The sequence below is a fragment of the Solenopsis invicta genome, chromosome 1, assembly GCF_016802725.1.
Source record: "Solenopsis invicta isolate M01_SB chromosome 1, UNIL_Sinv_3.0, whole genome shotgun sequence".
Classification (NCBI taxonomy): Eukaryota; Metazoa; Arthropoda; class Insecta; order Hymenoptera; family Formicidae; genus Solenopsis; species Solenopsis invicta.
The window spans coordinates 18881866-18899273 of NC_052664.1; the positions used below are offsets into that span (position 1 = coordinate 18881866).

Genomic DNA, 17408 nt, shown 5'->3' on the forward strand with positions numbered 1-17408 from the left:
ACATGAAAAAAAAAGGTGAAAGGATGAACCCTGTACAAGAAATTAGCTAATAAGAACAGGCCTATTGGCGTAACTACACATCTGTGTTGCATAAATTTAGCATGTAGGCAATAATGAGCATCATATCAATTGTCCAATATAGCAATTTTTATTCGTACTTTTTTAATTTCTTCTGTTTCTTTTTTTATAAAAGTATTTTATTTTACCATGTCTCTTAAATTACTAATGCAAACTATGATATTTTTCACTTATCACTTACTGTTGTATTATCCTAGCATTTTTTATACAACACACATTACACTCACACACTGTTATTGATTCACCTACCAGTCCTAATTTACATATTAAATATTTTACAATTATAAAGCTACTACCGTCGCTGGTTAAAAAAAATGTACAATGAATTTGCGTTAAAAAAAAGGCACTATAAGTCATGAGCAATAAAGTGCTTCGAGTTGTTTTAATAGTCGTGTTAGTTAAAAATTAAAATTGTCATATATCTCGTTTATCTTCGATAATTATACGTCTGTGATGATAATCACAGTATTATCACGCAAGGAGTGCTGCCAAAGCATCAAGAAACTTAGGTCTTTCTTCAATTTTCAGTCTTATTACTATAAAAAGGGGAAAAATGTTAAATACTGTGAATTCCATCAGATTCATGTAACTAAAAAAATTTCACTTTACTTACTTGTACTGTCAAAATAATCTGCTTCATTGTAACAATTTTTATTCTTTGCAGCCTGCTCGAACGCTTTTCCAAATAAACTGTAATGAAAAAATTCATGGTTAAAAAAAATTATGTAAGTTATATTTTGTTTATGCCTACAAATATTACCTTCTGGGTTGATCCTCGCAAACTGGTGGTATACCAACAAGAAGGCATGACCCTTCCTCTGTATTAAATGTTGCAGAGGCCACAAGGGGCCACTCAGAAGCGCGTTTGTTTCTCGAAGAATTTACATATGCTTTGAGGGCAAACTGAGCCAGCATAATCAGAGGATGAGGATGTGCAAATAAATAATTATCTATATTCCCATCCGGCACACTAAGATATAAAAAAGAACCAAAATTCTTTACTTGTTTAGCTTCTAATACACTCTGTGCAGTTTTGAAGATATTATGAAGCATAAGTTTCGCTTTTTCAATCCCACTTTCTAAAGCATCCTTTTTTGTACGTGACAAACAATCCAGCGCATCTAAAAAACAACGTTGTGGTTGCCTGTCTTTCGTCTGCAAATGTACAATAATGTATACATTAATAAAATAGTTATTATAGTTTTTTTATTAGTTATTATTTAATAACTGCTGACTTACCGTAGAATCTAGTAAAGCTAACATAGCATATACCATATCTGACGAACAATATTTAAAACGATAACCATATTGAAGTGTAAAACTAGTGCCAATGATGCTACTGACATTATATTTGCCAGCTAATTTTTCAACCATTTGCTTAAATTCTTGTCTAAAAGTAAGATCCATTGCACGAAATAATTGTCTGGATTGCACCAGAGGTAAACCCATTTCAGCTAAAACTTCTCTCAAACGTTGTTCCCCTCTAATGGACCACAAACGTAACGACACTGCAGTTGACATTGAATATTTCAAGCTAGCTTCAACAGTCCAGTGACGATATAATGCTAATTGGAGACTGTTATTATTAAGAAATTATATAGCATATGTATGAATAATATATGTCAAATTTAACGAGTCGAGGACAAATTATATGTACAAAAGGATACTCTTTATCATAAGTAATTTTAAGAATACTCTGTTGTTGTTGATTGTCAACATCAACACCTTGTCTATGTGTTAATCTTGAAACATGTGCCTGAAGAGAACCTTCCTCAAGGACGGCTACTCGTGACTCTACTTTGCTAAGGATAGACTGTTCCGTGGAACCGACTATGGCCCACCATACCATGTCTAAATTATCCTTTGACATATTCCAAGCCATCTCAAACACTACTATCGCGCTCTGCAATAAAATGAAACATGTACAATTTTAAAAATAAAATTTTTTATTATTATTGTTGAAATCGTAAATTATAATACATACCGATTTGCCATAGTAACTGTACTGTAAGTAATTGAAAAGAATTGTTGCCCTATTTTCAACCCATTTTCTTCGTTCGCTTCGCCTTAATATATCCTCTTCATTCAATCTTCTTCTTTTACTTTGCCTACCTTCGTTTTCATTCCCTGATTCTTCCTCGCTTGCGTCCTCTTCATCTGACTGTAAGCAATTGAAAAAATTATAGAAAATATAAAGAGTTGTAGGTGGAATAAGACAATTTGTTACATACACTATCATCTCGGAATATATCATTATATTCTGGAATCTCATTGTCTTCATCGGGTTTACCAAGGATACGTATTTGACTTTCTGAATATATATTGCATAAATCATAAGGTCTATGACTATCAAGGATAAAAAATACCACGGATTCGTCCGGTCGAAGTAATTCTACTAAATCTAGAGTACCGCCACAGTTTATCATAACAACATTTTTTATCTGAAGAGAAATTTTTCTTAAATTATTATCGTCAAGTAGAGGACATGATAATAAACATATTTATAAGATCCTTGAGTTACCTCTTCACAATTTTCATCAAAGGCATTTATCATATCCTGAATACCTCGGACAGGTACAAGAGTGTATATCATATGATCATTTTTGAAAAGCTGTTGTAATATTCTACAGGCACAGATTGCATCAACATCAAAGTTCACCAAAAGTAAGCATCTCTGAAATAGGAAAAAGATTAGTTATTTAGCAATAAAAAATTATATGATATACGCAAATGTTTATTATTAATAAAATCAAAGGATGCAGTATACATGATATGATTCTCTAACTATTCAAAAGAAAGAATTATATATGAAAACAGGTATAGATTTTTAATAAAAAATTATTGTAAATTATATCAAGTGAATAAATACAGATTGCATTTTGTTGTTGAAACATCAAACACATGCAATATGATTTTCTTTTTATTTAAAAGAATAGTGTTATGTGTAAGTATGAATATGAGTATAAATTGAAAAAAGAATTACTTATTGTAAAGCATAAAACAAAATTGTTGCAAAGTATACAAGGAATATACTAGCTGCTTATGTTTATTATTAAACAATACATTTTAATAATAAACACTTATTATTATATAGAAACAAAGAAGTCAGATATAATACAATTATCTATGTAAAAAAAGACAGAATTATGTATTAATATGAATAAGAATATAGATTTTTAATAAAGAATTATTTATTATAAAGTGTATAAAAATGAATAATTTGCATTACGTTTGGTAGTTATAGAGAATAAAAAAATCAGATATGTAGGATATAATTTTCTATTTATCTAAAAAGATAGAATTATGTATAACCATAGACACAAGTACAAATGTAAAGAAGAGTTTTGTTGTAAAGTATACAACCAATAAACACACTGTTTACATGTGTTATTATTAGATTTTATTAATAAAAGACACATTTATTGTTAATAAGAAGCAAAAGAATCGGATGCGACTCTGAGTCAAAGAAAAAACAGAATCATGTGAAGCTGAATGAATTAAAGTATAAATTTCACTAGGTATTTATTACAAAGCATGCAGGAAATATACATGCCGTTTGTGTTTATCAGCAATAAACACAATTTGAGTAACAACAATTGTTTATTAATGAAAGAAAAAGAAATCAATGATGGTTAGAGACTTGCACGCGACCCGGTGATCCAGGGGACAGCTAGAAATATGTGTAATTACGTAATTTACGCAGCCAGAAGGATGAAAAAACACCGATAATCGGAACGTCGCAGAAGAGCCGAGAAGGCTGTTGAGAGAGTTCGAGAAGCGAGATGGTGCAGGTAGGTCGCGGCGTAACCTATACGCGACGGACACAAAACACACCGCCGCGAGGCAGAACGGGACGTCGACTCACGCTTTTTTGTATCGCATCGTAGAAATCCTTTTCCAGGTTGGTCACGAACATGATGCGACTGTCTACGGCAGGCGAAACATCGCAGATTTCGCGACGGCCTCGCGCACGAGTCTTGGAACGGGCGATTTAGCGCGAAAAATCCAAACCGTCAGATCACACGGCGCCCCGTTGCGCGCGACGATCGCTCGACCGCCGTTGGCGCCGGCGAGAGCAGATTGCTTTCGACGCCGCCATGACTCCGGAGATCGGCGCGGTTCGCGAGCGGTCAAGCGTAACACTCAGGATGCGACGATAAGTCCACAATTTTGCGATTGACAACAAGTGGCAAGTGTGGCAACGTCCGACTGCAAGGGTTTTCGCAATTCTTGTAAACACTGCAATAGTAAACAGTGTACCGTTGACAATATCGACGGATCGAAATTAATCGAATCGACGGATTGAGATTCATCGAATCGACTGATCGACATATTTGCCCCGCGATTTTTAAATCTGTTCTTTGGTGTTTAAGGATGACTTGATAATTATACGTCGAAGAGAGCACAGGAACAATAAACAAGAGAACGAAGATTCTTTTGTTCCTTGTATTGAAGTTTTTGTACTTTTTATCTTTTCTCTTTTTCTCTCCGACATCCAATCACATGTTTATTAAGGCCGTAACTGTATAAAATTGGCTATAGTCAATTTATAAAAGAATAATCGATTGTGTTTAGCTAATTTCTTACGGTTACAGCCTACATAAATCAGACTTTAACGGGCTAGTTTATTATTATATAAATGTCTATGGTAGTTATTTATATTCTACCCAGCTCTACAGAAAATATATATATTTATGAATATTTATATTATTGATTTTTTTTTTTTAGAGAATGACATGCTCCGACATCGAGAGATGTCTAAAGAACACAAGAGAATCGTGAAGTCAAAGATATCGTGATTATTTTTGAACAAACGCGATAATATTCTTACTTATTTTCCATTTTCTCATTTTTCATTATCTGCTTCTTCAATTTCACGTGCGGCACATGCGTGGAACGTGAAATCTATTGGAACCTATCCCTACAGTTGAAATACGCTACATCTACAATAATATACATACAACATAGTTGAACATACTGCAACATAGCAGTCACCAGTGATCGACGATCGAAGGGCTGCACGTGAGTTATAGTCGGATTGATTGAGTCACGGGCGACACGCAAAATGGAATTGTTCAGAGGCCTGTGGAGGAAGTCCTCTGTCATGTACAAGAGCGGGGTGCAATGTATATCGTTGAGACACAAGTACGCGTTTAAATGCCCTTCATAACCTCAAAGTGCACCGTGCGAGGAGTATACATTTCTATTGTAATAATTGAATGGCAAAACAGATTCGGTGCACTGTGTGCGTTATGCGGTGGAAAATATTATATTGTGATAATACGTAATTATTACTTTACTGACATTGACATTGTAGTGGCACCACGACGTCGAACGTGGCCGAGGTGGCGGTCTTTTCGCGAGACGGCGACACCGGATTGACGATCACAGATGCCGGGGACACAAAACCGAAGGACGACATGATCTTCAACGCTCTCGGAGCGACCGACGAGCTGTCGTCTTACATAGGACTGGCGAGGGAATTCGCCTGCGACGGGAAGGTTGAGCATCCATACGTCGACAAGTTAAAGAGGGTACAAATGATCCTGTTTGATCTGAGCCATGCCATATCTAAGTCCGTGCCTGGAAAGACCAGATCTTTTGAAAGCAAACACACTAAAGATCTAGAAGAGTGGATTCTAGAGTATGCGAATCAGCTCCCTCCTCCTGAAGATTATATCATTCCAGTAATTATATATCAGAGTATTTTTATGTATATCTATGGGAGATGGACAAAATAATGTGAATACCCAGAAAACGCACTATTTGTTTTTATTAACAAGAGATTACTGTACCATTTGTCTTTCATAGATTTTGTCTTTGTTTTAGATTAGGTCACATAATGCTTTAAGAGTCACCAATAAAGTATTATTTTTTTAGCAGATCATCTTTCAATTTGATTATGTAAGTGATATTGGAAAAAAAATTGACTTCTCATACTATTTTTCAGAATTTCAACTTTTTTCTCAGTCAATTACTTGACTTAAATATCATCAATTTATTGTGAGCAGCTTCAGAGCAAAATAAAAAATAGATTTTTTTCTTCTAATATCTTTTGAAAGATATTCTGCTAGAAGAATGGCATGACGTTGCTCATTGGTTACTATTTATAACTTTATTTCAAACAAGGAGAAAATCTGTATTAAAAATAAGTTATAAGCCAACCTTTTACTTAAAATAAGAAGTGATTTTGCGGGTATTTACATTATTTTGTCTTTCTGCACATTTTTTAAATTTTAATTCTAATAGTATCCGATGTTTTAAAACTAGGGTGGTGGAAAAGCTTGCGCTTCGCTACACGTTGCACGAACAGTATGCAGGCGCGCCGAGAGAAGTATTACAACTCTAGTACGAGATGGTGCTCTAGATAAAGAAGCACAAACATATTTGAATAGATTATCAGACTTCCTTCTAACAGTATCACGCATCGCGGCTAAATGTGATCAACGTACTGAGAACATTTATATACCGCGAGCAGAAGTGACAGAGGAGAAGTGAAAGGACTGATTTACAAATTTTTGTAGGAATTTTTTGCACAGACAGATATAAATATTTACATAACCATACATAATACATGTACACATACAATATTAATTTAGGGCACTCAACATCGCCGCCCTCGCGTTGTATAACCACAATAGCTTCGACTAGGTTCAATACGCGTGCTTGGGACAAAAAAGGACACATACACGTACATATAACGCAGTTGCAGATTAAAAAAAAAAAAAAATAGAATGATTAAGGGTCCATTCCAAATTGCACATTAAACGCATAGAGCATAATTTGTTCTTTGTTGTTCATTGAACGTTAAACAAGGACAAATAATGCTCTATGCGTTTGATGTGTAAATTCGGAACGTATCCTAAGTATGATTATTTGCTTTTTTTCTAATGTTTGAACGCTTGATGTTTATCAAGTAGTACACATTTTGTAGGTATTCTGTTACATATCTAAAATTGCAATTTTTAAATAGAATAAAATTGGTTGAATAAAAAGTGATAAAATTTTTAATTGCAATCCTAAATGGAAATGTTTATTAGAGTTATTAAAAGGAATAGTGTAATGATGAACAGGTGCATGACACACGTGTATGTAGATGATTTACTTAAATAACATTTGTAAATATAAATGCAAATTGTTTTATTAGACATAATCTTAAGATGTAACAAAGTTATCAACATATACTTAAAATATAAATTATAATTAATAAATATGAATCTCTCCAGTGAATAACAATGCCTAGAAACAATTTACAATTTAAGTTAAGAGTTCTTCCCCTTCAACTACCTCGTTTAAGTTAACCAATTCCAATAAACCAGTGCCTTTTGTTTCTGATCGTATTAATTCATCTACTGCTCTGTATTGACCTGGATCAATTAAGCAGATTATCGTTAGCGATCCGTTATCCCATTCCTCAGTCTCCATCTTAGTCATGAGTTTAATGACTTTATCTTTCAATTTCCTAGCCTCTTTTTCTGCTATAACGATCCTGAGTCGCATTTGGACACGCTCCAGAGGCATCACCTCTTTCAGCTGTGAGATAACATCTAGTGCCTGCTGCTTGGCATTTCGATTAGGTTTAACAGAAAAATGTATCTCGTCCCTCATGGCATTCTCAATCATGGTAACTGGATATGGATGCTTGGTCTCTGGATTTATACACTTGCTGGCAACTGTTGTGGCAATGTCTTTGAACATGGATTCCAGTGCCAAATGCCTTTCTTTGTCAGATACTTGCAATTCGCCTTTGGCAAGGATCTGTTTGCAGATCTCAGTTTGATCTTCAGTTTCAAAAGCTTTCAAGAGATCTTCCTTCTTCGCTACCTGACCCTTTGACACATTGGTGAATATTGTATGTGTTTGCAGTACTTCGTCAATATCCTTTTCTCTGAAATACATTTTTAAAAGAAATAACGAATGACGTATTTAATTTCATATTACACACGGAACAAAAAAAATTTTCTAAATAACAAATTAAAAATAAATTACATGACACAATTCCTTCAAATTTTAGATGGTCATTGAAACATTACAGTTTCAAAGAAAGTAAACAAATTCTAAAAGATAAAAGATGAGAAAGAAACAAGGTAGAATCTCGCAAATACAATCATCAAGATTTGACGTGCAATACAATTCAGATAACGACGTACTTAATTGTGAATGAGGTAAACAAAGGAACTTTAAGGTTAAACAGGTAGAACATCTCGATGAAAGGAAACTCACTGCTTGTTTCTCCAGGACATCACTTTGTTCTTGTAACACGCGATCTCGAATCGCTTGCCACCCTTCTTCATGCGAACAACGGCTACGTTTGTCAGCCGTATTTGATTTGTTGGCGTAAATATCTTCGACATTTTTGCAGCGAGCTCGACTCGATAAGGTTGACTGAAGTGTTTTTGACAAACGATCGCTATGAATGAAGCACACTCGATCGGTAACAGGCTTCTTCCAATTCTATTTACACTTTGTCACAGAAAACATTGCACATTGTTTTGTAAACTAAGCTACAATCGATACGCACACACAACACGTTCGGCACGTAACGACGCATGCGATAAACTACGACGTACGTCGACATACGAACGTCGGGGCGACTAGAATATATATGTAACTCGTTTGCTAACAGATGGGATGTGTAATTGGTTAGGTTCAAAAGTAAGAGCCAATTATATGACTGTTACTTTGCCGCTCGATTCTAGGATTGGATTCGCTCGCAAGAAGTGTAATACACTAGTCGTCGGATTGACTGAAGAAAGATACGATGTGCGATATACGACGATTTTATCAATAACATTATTGTTATCCGCGAAATTTATATGTTCGAAACGTATTATGCATGTAGTACCAATCCATCGAGTACCAATCCATCGTACATCTCGATAGGTCAGTCGTATTTATAATTAGCTACTGAATTGACTCACGTCGTGAAGTATCGTCGGAGAACGCCGGGAACGCAGCTCTGATCAACTCCGAAGTCGAGTGGCGTCGCGACGCAAATTTGATTGGTATAGTTGATAAACAAAATCCTGTTTAGCCCAGCTTTCAACGCTTGTCGATCGTAGCGTACACTCATGCATGTTTTGTATACCGCTGACCTTCCGTGACACGTATATCGTGAGACTTGTGCGATCGAAGTCCGTCACGAGGACAGTCGGCTCAAGTGACGACTGCATGTTCGTATTTCGCGTATCCCACGGATATTTAGCTTTAATTTGAGATCGCAAGGTCACTCGTCTCATAGCCCGAGCAATAATTGAACGTGGCGTGGCGTGTGTTACACGCAATTATTCAAACGCGTGATAAATAGACGAGGGTGCAGTTACGTGCAGCAGGTGTAGCACCCGCAGTTACGACGCAAAAGCGGTAGCTGCTCTCGCTCGACGCGTCGGTAGATCGCGCGGTTTACGAAAGTTTAGTCCGCCATGTTGATTTCGGTCAGAACTCGCATTGCTCTCGCGTTATCCATCGCATCGAGGTGGAATCGTGTGTGCGTGCCGTGTGTGGTCGGGGTGTCGTCCGGGGGTGATCGTGTAAAGTGTTGTGCGACGTGTGCTCACCGGTTAGCTCGCGGGCGGCCGTCCTTCACGCGTTCTCGCGAGTAAACATTGTCGAGTGGCGCGAAGGTGCTCCAGCCGGCGAATCGCGGGTCTCTCTCGTTGCTCCGTCTTGACGCAACAAAGTCGCCTCGCGATCTTCGTCGGGACTGTCGCACAAGGTGTCTCGCGACGTGCGTCAGTGTAGTCAATACACGAGCGTTCGTCATAAACGTGGCTTCGCGATTCGAGTCTCGTCGAGTGACGCGGTGACGCCATTCGGCCAAGTGCTCCGTCTCGACGCGGTATTTACCTGTCGTCGCTCGTCACTGAAAGTGTCGCACAAATATTCTGCGATTTTGTGTATCTGGTGATTAGTGTACATACAAGTGAGCGTCAGTGAAATATTGTATGAGTGGTCAGTGGAATCTCGTGCGAGTGCGAAGGAGTACGCGACGGAGCAACATAGCAAGCAAAATCTGCGAAGAGAAGGGGACTCGGGGCTCGGGGAGCATCAGGCGCCGGCTGAACCAGCACGGGTAAGTCGGTAATTTATCAGAATTCCTACTGTGGAGTCTTACCATAAGAGATAACTTACCGATTGCCACTGATGTGGCAGTTCTACAGTCGCAGTCGGTAAGTTATCTGATAAAACGTTGGGACAGTATCGTCATTAAAATTAATTCATCGCGGCGTGCATACACATTTTATACTTACATCCAAAGTTGCGAGTTTTCAAATATATCTTGTCAGTGCCGCCGAGAAAAACGTAGCGCGAGGTCGCGCGCGCGGAAACGCAAAGGCACGTTCGAAAACCGAGACGAGAGGAGTTTTCGTGTGCGGTCAGTCGGTATCGCGCGAGCAAGAAATTATTTATCATGCGAATCGAGGGGAGAGGAATTCGGCTATCGGCGTGATCGTACCGCGAGATCGCATTGCGCGCGTGTGGGAAGCTCGGCGACGTGACGTCACTGACGTCAGCGGGGAGCGCGCGATAAGGCGGATTCGCGCGCGTCGTTTGCCGTCGATGGTCGCCGGCCACGCCGGGTGGGAACAGCGGGAGAACGAACGGTGATCACGGCGCGGCGCGAGCGTGCGCGGTGCGCTGCCGTCGTCGACTGTATTGAACATGGCCGCCGCGAGCGTGATACCGTCAAAGGTGCGCGAAAAATGACGGGTTTTCCGCGCTCCTGACGGCGCGATCGTACGTGCGCGCGCGCGAGAACAGTGTCGAGCGAGCGATTCTGCCGCGTCGCGAGGCCGGGACGGCGCGACGACGGTGCCGCATCACCATGGCGTTGGTCACAGTGCAGCGTTCCCCGAGCGTGTCCAGTTCCCCGCAGAGTTCGGTAAGTCTCTTGCGTGCGCTTCCTCCTCGTCCTCCGCGCGAGCGTACCGCGTCTCGCGCGCGGTCGCGCCGTCGGCGTGTCAATCGTCGAGGGACGCCTCCGAGCGTCGCGTCGTCGCGAGCGACCTCCTCGTCCTCCGCCGCGCGCGACGCACGATTTTGGCCCCTGGCTTCGCTTCGCTCCGCTCCGCTCCGCTCCAACTCCGCTCGGCTCGGCTCGGCTCGCCCCAGCTCGACCGGCTGCCTCTACCTTATTTGGCCGTGCACTGACAGCCGTGCGAAAAAGGGAATCTAGAGAGAGATAGAGAGCGAGAGAGAAAGATTAGAATTCAGTGAGCTCCCCCTGACTCGTCTACGTTCGCGACCGTGAATCGCGGTCGCCGGTCGGCGCGGAAAGCGCGCCGAAACAAAGGGACTCCTCGGTAGGGTAAACAAACGTAGGTAGATGGGTAGGCAGATTGCCCGCTCGCTCGCTCGCTCGCTCGCTCGCATGCACGCACGGAATTCCACGGCTCTCAGCCGCTCGTCCTCGATACGCGGAGGCCCCGTCGCTCGGCGCGATCGCGGATCGCGTCTCGAGGAGATTGTGTTGTTACACGACTTTTTGTTTTCCCCGCTTCGTGCTTTCGCTTTCCGTTCGCACGATCGTCATCGATAGAGGGGCTTCTCTCACGCGGTCCAAGGCGGCTCTCTGCATTCAATTGTCAGCGATCCTGAGTATTTATTGATGCTTGCGATGGTACTTTCTCGATATCGAGGGAGTACTGCAACCAAATGAAAGTGGAGGAACGCGAATTGTTTTTCTTTCCTTTTTCTCTCTTTTGTTTACGGTACATGAGTGGCTGATGAATGATTAAGCCCTTTACCCAGAGAAAAATCATGTTTAAATTGATGAAATCGTTTCTTTAACTCGCTTGTTTAAATTGAAGTGAAAATACCTTTGCGGAAAATAAAAATTTATTTGATTTTAAGAAATTGCATTATTAGCCTTTTTAAAAATAAATCAATTGTTCGTTCAAATTATTTGTTTAATTTTAATAAATAATTAGATATTTAATTATTCAAAGTGTTGACAGAAATGTAAGAAATAATTTAGGTGGACTGGTTTTAAAAATATATTTCTTTCATTTACAAAAAGATGTGCGTTGCACAACCAAACTATTTCTTTAATTTTAATTAAATAAACAACCAAAAAAATTCTTCAGATTAAAGAAACTTTTCTTTAACCGTCTAACCAATGCGCGAATTTCTTTCATTCGAACAAATATTTTTTTGTCTCAAAGAAACCTTTCTCCGGATGTTCCGTTGTGCTGATAATAGTATGATAGACACTTTCATCATTCCCTTTCTCGGAATGCTGAAATTGTGCAATGATGACGAACAAATGTGAAACTGTTTCTCGTCAAAGCAGCTTTTTGTTCATTGCAGCCGATGAGTGGCTGATTAGTTATCGGGAGTTATCGATCGTTGAATTATATTGTACAATCGCAAAAGTCTTAATTTTCCATTTGTAATACCATGAATGAAATTACTCTTGAATGTTCAATTTTTTTCCAAAACTGATATATTGACTTTCGGTTTGGAAGGTATACAAATTTTTTTCTATTTTTTGAGTTTTATATTATTATATATTTTTAGAATAACTATTTAACAGCATTTGTAGTAAAAAAATTTTATATAAACACTTATAAAAATATTATACCGAAATTTGGGATGTGGTAAACTATAGTAAAGTAACAAAAAAACATTACACGAAGTTACAGCAATTTACTTTGTCATAAATATATAAGTGTACATAAATATAATACTACAAAATTTTCAGTATAATTCACTTAATCATCGAAAGCTGATATATCAGCTTCCAGCCCTCTAGAGGTTAAAGTGACAAGTTAATTTTATTCTTGATGCTAACATAGCATCTTTTAAGATTCTCCCACTCCGGAAAAAAATCATCTAATTAACACTTAAGTGGGCGATTTTTTTATGACGTAAATGGTCGCGTGGGCATCAATTTGACCTACACTTTATTTATATTTTATGTATGAACAAAGTTTTTTATTTTTATTTATAAGTAATTATAAACTGACACATTTTAAACATGAAACAATTTGCAAGCATTAGAAGTAAAAAAATCTATATTTTTTTAAGTATTTCTTATGTAGCATTTTGACTAATAAATTCGTAACATTTAAGTTCAATAATAAATAGGCACTTTAAATAATCGAATAAATTTCAATTCATTATTATACTTTAAATTATAGTGTAAACACATAAAATATATGAGTATTTACTTAAATAATGTGATTGTTTACAGCTAGCAATAATTCGGAAAGTAACGTAATATTATAGTATCTATATTTTATAAATATGTTTGCCTTGTTATGTTAATTAATAAAAAAAATGTTATTACAAAAAATGAAAATATTAATAAACATTTTTCATCTGTTTATTAAAAATAAAAAATTTTAATGTACAAAATAAAATATACATTTATATCATCGAAAAAAATAAAAGAAATGTAAAATAAAAATAAACTAAAAATAAACTTTTAAACAATACGCCGAATTGCACAGAAAGTTACGTACGTCTCGCCTGGGAAATATTCCACTAAGTTTTATTTGCTTCTGCCTATTTGGTTTCGCTAGCTTCATAGAGGTGCCTGGGAGTCAAATGCACCCGAGAGTTAAGAGAACTGCTCTTCGTAGTTCACATATTCGAATGTTATTGATGCTGCTTCGCTGAAGTCAAGACTAAAGTGTGTGCAAGGAAGATACTCAGGGCGGTAGAGTTGCGAACAGAAGCGAAACGGAGAAACATTCATTTATTCATGCGTCTGAGTCAATTTACCCCCACGCGCCTGATTAAGGGTTAAATAACTTCATGTACAATGAGCTTTGTGCCGGCGCAGAGCATTGTGAGTGACAGGACTCGCTAATGAACTTATTTGGCAAAGATTCAGCCACTGCGAATGTCAATAGACACTCGAGATCGCTGATAATTGAATACGAATACTCGCCTGACTCTGGCACTCCATTCTCATTTGTTTTTCACAATGCCCTCCCTCGCGCTCTCAAAGCCACTATGTCGTCCTTCGGACACGGCTACCTTCGTCGGTGACCTTTCGTTCGTGTCATCTCGCGCTCCAAGGGATGACGATCACGTCGCGGAGGTGCTGCGGCTGACCCGACTCGACCCGAAGCGGCGCATCAGCGAGCGAGATGGGGACGCTCTCTTTCTCTTTTTCTTTCCCGCAGCCCTCCTCGGCGCGATCGCGACGGATTCAGTCAGTCCGCCGTCACTCGGTACGACGGCAGCTCGCGTAGCTAATAAATATTCCGTGCGTTCTCGTGTTCTCGCTGCAACACTGAAAAAAGCGTGAACCGCTGTCACGATAACGTGATCCGGTTGGGATCCCGTGAGGGATCGTGTTAGATCAGACGATATATGTAAGGCGAATTAGGCATTTGGCTGAAATGTGCCGAATTAAATTAATATAACTGGTCAAGAGAGATAATTTGAAAATTGAATTTTTTTTTAATACAATTGACTGTGAATTAAAGCAAATTTATTTAATTGAATTTATTTAATTTGTCTGTGGCGTCAATCTTTCGCCTCTTGTTTTTTTTTTTTTTTTCGTTATGTCGAAAATTATTTATGCACCCAGATAAAAGTTATGTTTAAATTGATAAAATTATTTCTTTAACTTGGATTCTTTAAGTTGAAGTGAAAATATCTTTGAGAAAAATAAAAATTTCAAAAAATAACGTTATTAGCCTTTTTTAAAATAAAGAAATTATTTTTTTAAATTGCTCGTTTAATTTGAAGAAATAATTTTTTAATTTAAAGAAAGTACTGACAGGAATATGTAAGAAATAATATAGTTGTTTTGGTTTTAAAAATACATTTCTTTTATTTAAAAAATGATTTGCGTTGCTTAGCCAAACTATTTCTTTAATTCTAATAAAAGGAACAATCAAAAAATTTCTTCAAATCAAAGAGAGCTTTTCTTTAATCGTATAGCAATGCACAAATTTCTTTGGTTCAAACAAATTTTTGTAGAAAAAAACTTTTCTCTGTGTGCGAGCGTTACTATAATTTCAAAAAATCTCTGGACTGTTCTTTACGCGAATTATGTTGGAAGATGGTAGATCGAGATAATTCCAAATTAAAACGACGGATATATTTTGATAACATTTTCATGCACACTTGATTATAATTACAAATTTGATTGCTAGTGTAAAATCGTTTACATCCGCGGATAATCGAGCGCGCTAACGTGTGTCTGACTCATAATCGCGGTCTATCTGATGAATTTTATTTAACGTGAAGAAAGTTTCTACCGCGAAAGCGCGTTATCTGCACGCGAGGGAACTTTTGTCGATTTTGACGTGAAGCATGATCGTGCTGAAGCCGGAAACGCCTGTACACTACGGCCTGCCGCCGCCATCGCCATCCCATCCACCCTCGCCGTGGTCCAGCATACTCCGGGGCGATGATCGACGGCGACCCCGTCGTCGTGGACGAAGAGTCGCGTGCGGCGTACGCGTCATGCAATTGCGAGACAAAGTCATCGCAAAAGTAAGATTTCGTGCCGGGCGGCGGAGCCCGGTGATTTCCCTGATTGTCCCGCGAGTTTAGAATCACGCTAGTGCACTTCGTGCGTTAGTGATTTCCGTGATCGTTACGGCAAACAATCGAGCCAGAAATTTGCCGATATTTTAGGTCTTTAAAGTAATTTTGTAAAGACGAATAGAGCCATTACTGTTATCCGGAATGTATTTTAACATCGTGCCTTATAACTCATTTTGGAATAGATTTCATCTTGGAGTCAATTTTTCCTTAGCAAGTATATATATAGGATCAGGGACTTTCCTTTCCAAAACTTTTCTATTTCCGATATTAACCTTAAATCCGATATTAACCTTAAATACACACGATTGGATTATTCGTATCCTGTGCATCTCTCTTCTTCTTTGAGATACTAGAAACGTTGTAATTAATTGTAATTTAAAATGACTTTTTAAATACCATATAACTTTACAAGTACTTTCTAAAGATGTTTAAGTATCTCGTAGAGTGAAAAATCGAAAAATTGCACAAACTTAATTTTTACTTTATATTATAGGGTTGAATTTTTACTTTTATTGAGAGTGGCAAATCAAAAATTGCACGCGCGCAATTTTTACTCTTTTAGAGTGACGCTTTACTCTACGAAATTTAAAGAGTAAGAATCATTTAATCACTTTTTTATACATATACTTCTGATGAAAAATAAATCGGAGCACGAGCAAACGATTTATTGTGTGTGTGTAGTAAAAGAAAATCATCAAAAATTTCAAGTTAAATAATGAGCATTCAATTTAAATTGATTCTGTTAAAGTTCACTTGGAAGTAAATGAATAAAATGATGCTTTGTTGTTATCTCTATATTTTATTTTTACAAGAAGATATTATGAAAAATACAATTATTTTTACTAATTGTAAGAAAAAAAGAATTGAATGAAATTCTTGAAATATAATCCTATATTACGCGATATAATGTTTTTTTTTAATGTATTATTGCAAAAATAATCATGCAATTTTTTCATTGTCTTTAGAATTGCTTGAAAAGCAAATTTTACATTTGTGTTTTTGAATTTTATTACTTCTGCTTATAAAGAAACGTACATTTAACTTTGTTACATTTGTAAGATATCAGGCAAATTTTGTTGCAATGGGAATTTATCATGTTTAAATTCGTGACGAAGCAAGTTAGATTTTGATTAGAAGAAACAGATCGCAGGGGAGATAAGTGCAACTTTTGTAGGAGATAATTGCGGTGAACAACGACCGTTAGCCGAATTAATCACATGCTTTTCCTCGAGGATAATCAAGATTTATGATAACGGCATACTAAGCAACACGCAAATCCGTATCGAGTGGGGAAAGTCACATTAATGGTGTACGACATTATGGATACGCGCATATTTTGTATATATTAGCACGCAATGGCACAAAATGATCACTGTATGAATTACAGTACGGGATGAAACATAAAATTGGGTCGTTCAAAATTGGTTTTCAACATTTTACATTGTGTATTGATCGCGGTGCTCTGCGCAGTTCTCTATATTTGAATTCAATCGAATATTGACCTTTTTACCGGGACAAAATTTGCAACGAATAATTTGGCGAACGTAGCATTTCATCTCCACTTTATCTTCCATAAATGCAATTTCATTTATATAGGTCATACTTTTTGTAGGTATATAAAAGAAGGTTAATAAGAGTTTTAAAATAATCGCTGATATTAAGATTAAAAAAAGGAAAAGATAATAAAATATAATTTCAACTCTTTTTAAAATATATAAATGTCTGTTCACGCAATTGTAGCTTCGCATGTAATGCATTTAAATGGAAACTTGTTTGAATTTATTTTGCGACTATTTGGAATTTTGAAACAAAATATT

The 17408-nt window shown here is 37.5% G+C and overlaps 4 protein-coding genes across 8 annotated transcripts in view; 2 read left to right on the forward strand and 2 right to left on the reverse strand.

Moving 5' to 3' along the window:
• Nucleotides 1-129: 129 nt before the first annotated feature.
• LOC105201146 (cell division control protein 45 homolog) lies at nucleotides 130-5513 on the reverse strand. Of its 4 annotated transcripts, none has more exons than XM_039459675.1 (9): nucleotides 5383-5513; nucleotides 2600-2752; nucleotides 2310-2519; nucleotides 2063-2239; nucleotides 1746-1981; nucleotides 1318-1654; nucleotides 839-1233; nucleotides 692-768; nucleotides 130-614 (listed from the first exon to the last, which is right to left on the reverse strand). In XM_039459675.1, exons 2-9 carry the CDS (start codon nucleotides 2669-2671, stop codon nucleotides 550-552), a joined length of 1569 nt encoding a protein of 522 aa, XP_039315609.1. In that variant the 5' UTR covers nucleotides 2672-2752; nucleotides 5383-5513; the 3' UTR covers nucleotides 130-549. The 4 variants fall into 4 exon arrangements, with proteins under 4 accessions (XP_039315609.1, XP_039315600.1, XP_011167354.1 ...); XM_039459666.1 differs by lacking the exon at nucleotides 5383-5513 and adding an exon at nucleotides 5040-5156; XM_011169052.3 differs by lacking the exon at nucleotides 5383-5513 and adding an exon at nucleotides 3944-4678.
• LOC105201144 (corrinoid adenosyltransferase) lies at nucleotides 5015-7289 on the forward strand. The gene is made up of 3 exons (XM_011169049.3): nucleotides 5015-5223; nucleotides 5396-5765; nucleotides 6349-7289. Exons 1-3 carry the CDS (start codon nucleotides 5144-5146, stop codon nucleotides 6574-6576), a joined length of 678 nt encoding a protein of 225 aa, XP_011167351.2. The 5' UTR covers nucleotides 5015-5143; the 3' UTR covers nucleotides 6577-7289.
• On the reverse strand, nucleotides 7204-8677 carry LOC105201143 (ribosome maturation protein SBDS). Its single transcript, XM_011169047.3, has 2 exons — nucleotides 8302-8677; nucleotides 7204-7966 (listed from the first exon to the last, which is right to left on the reverse strand). Exons 1-2 carry the CDS (start codon nucleotides 8430-8432, stop codon nucleotides 7336-7338), a joined length of 762 nt encoding a protein of 253 aa, XP_011167349.2. The 5' UTR covers nucleotides 8433-8677; the 3' UTR covers nucleotides 7204-7335.
• Nucleotides 8678-10703: 2026 nt separating this feature from the next.
• LOC105201231 (protein phosphatase Slingshot homolog 2) overlaps nucleotides 10704-17408 on the forward strand; it is a 138730-nt gene continuing 132025 nt past the window's right edge. The window contains exons 1-2 of one of the 2 annotated variants that reach the window (XM_026132854.2): nucleotides 14226-14405; nucleotides 15195-15537. In XM_026132854.2, the coding sequence (XP_025988639.1) occupies nucleotides 15355-15537 (183 nt within the window). In that variant the 5' untranslated portion in view covers nucleotides 14226-14405; nucleotides 15195-15354. Of the gene's footprint in view, nucleotides 10961-14225; nucleotides 14406-15194; nucleotides 15538-17408 lie in introns of those variants that run through there. The other variant, XM_026132856.2, reaches the window with a different exon arrangement.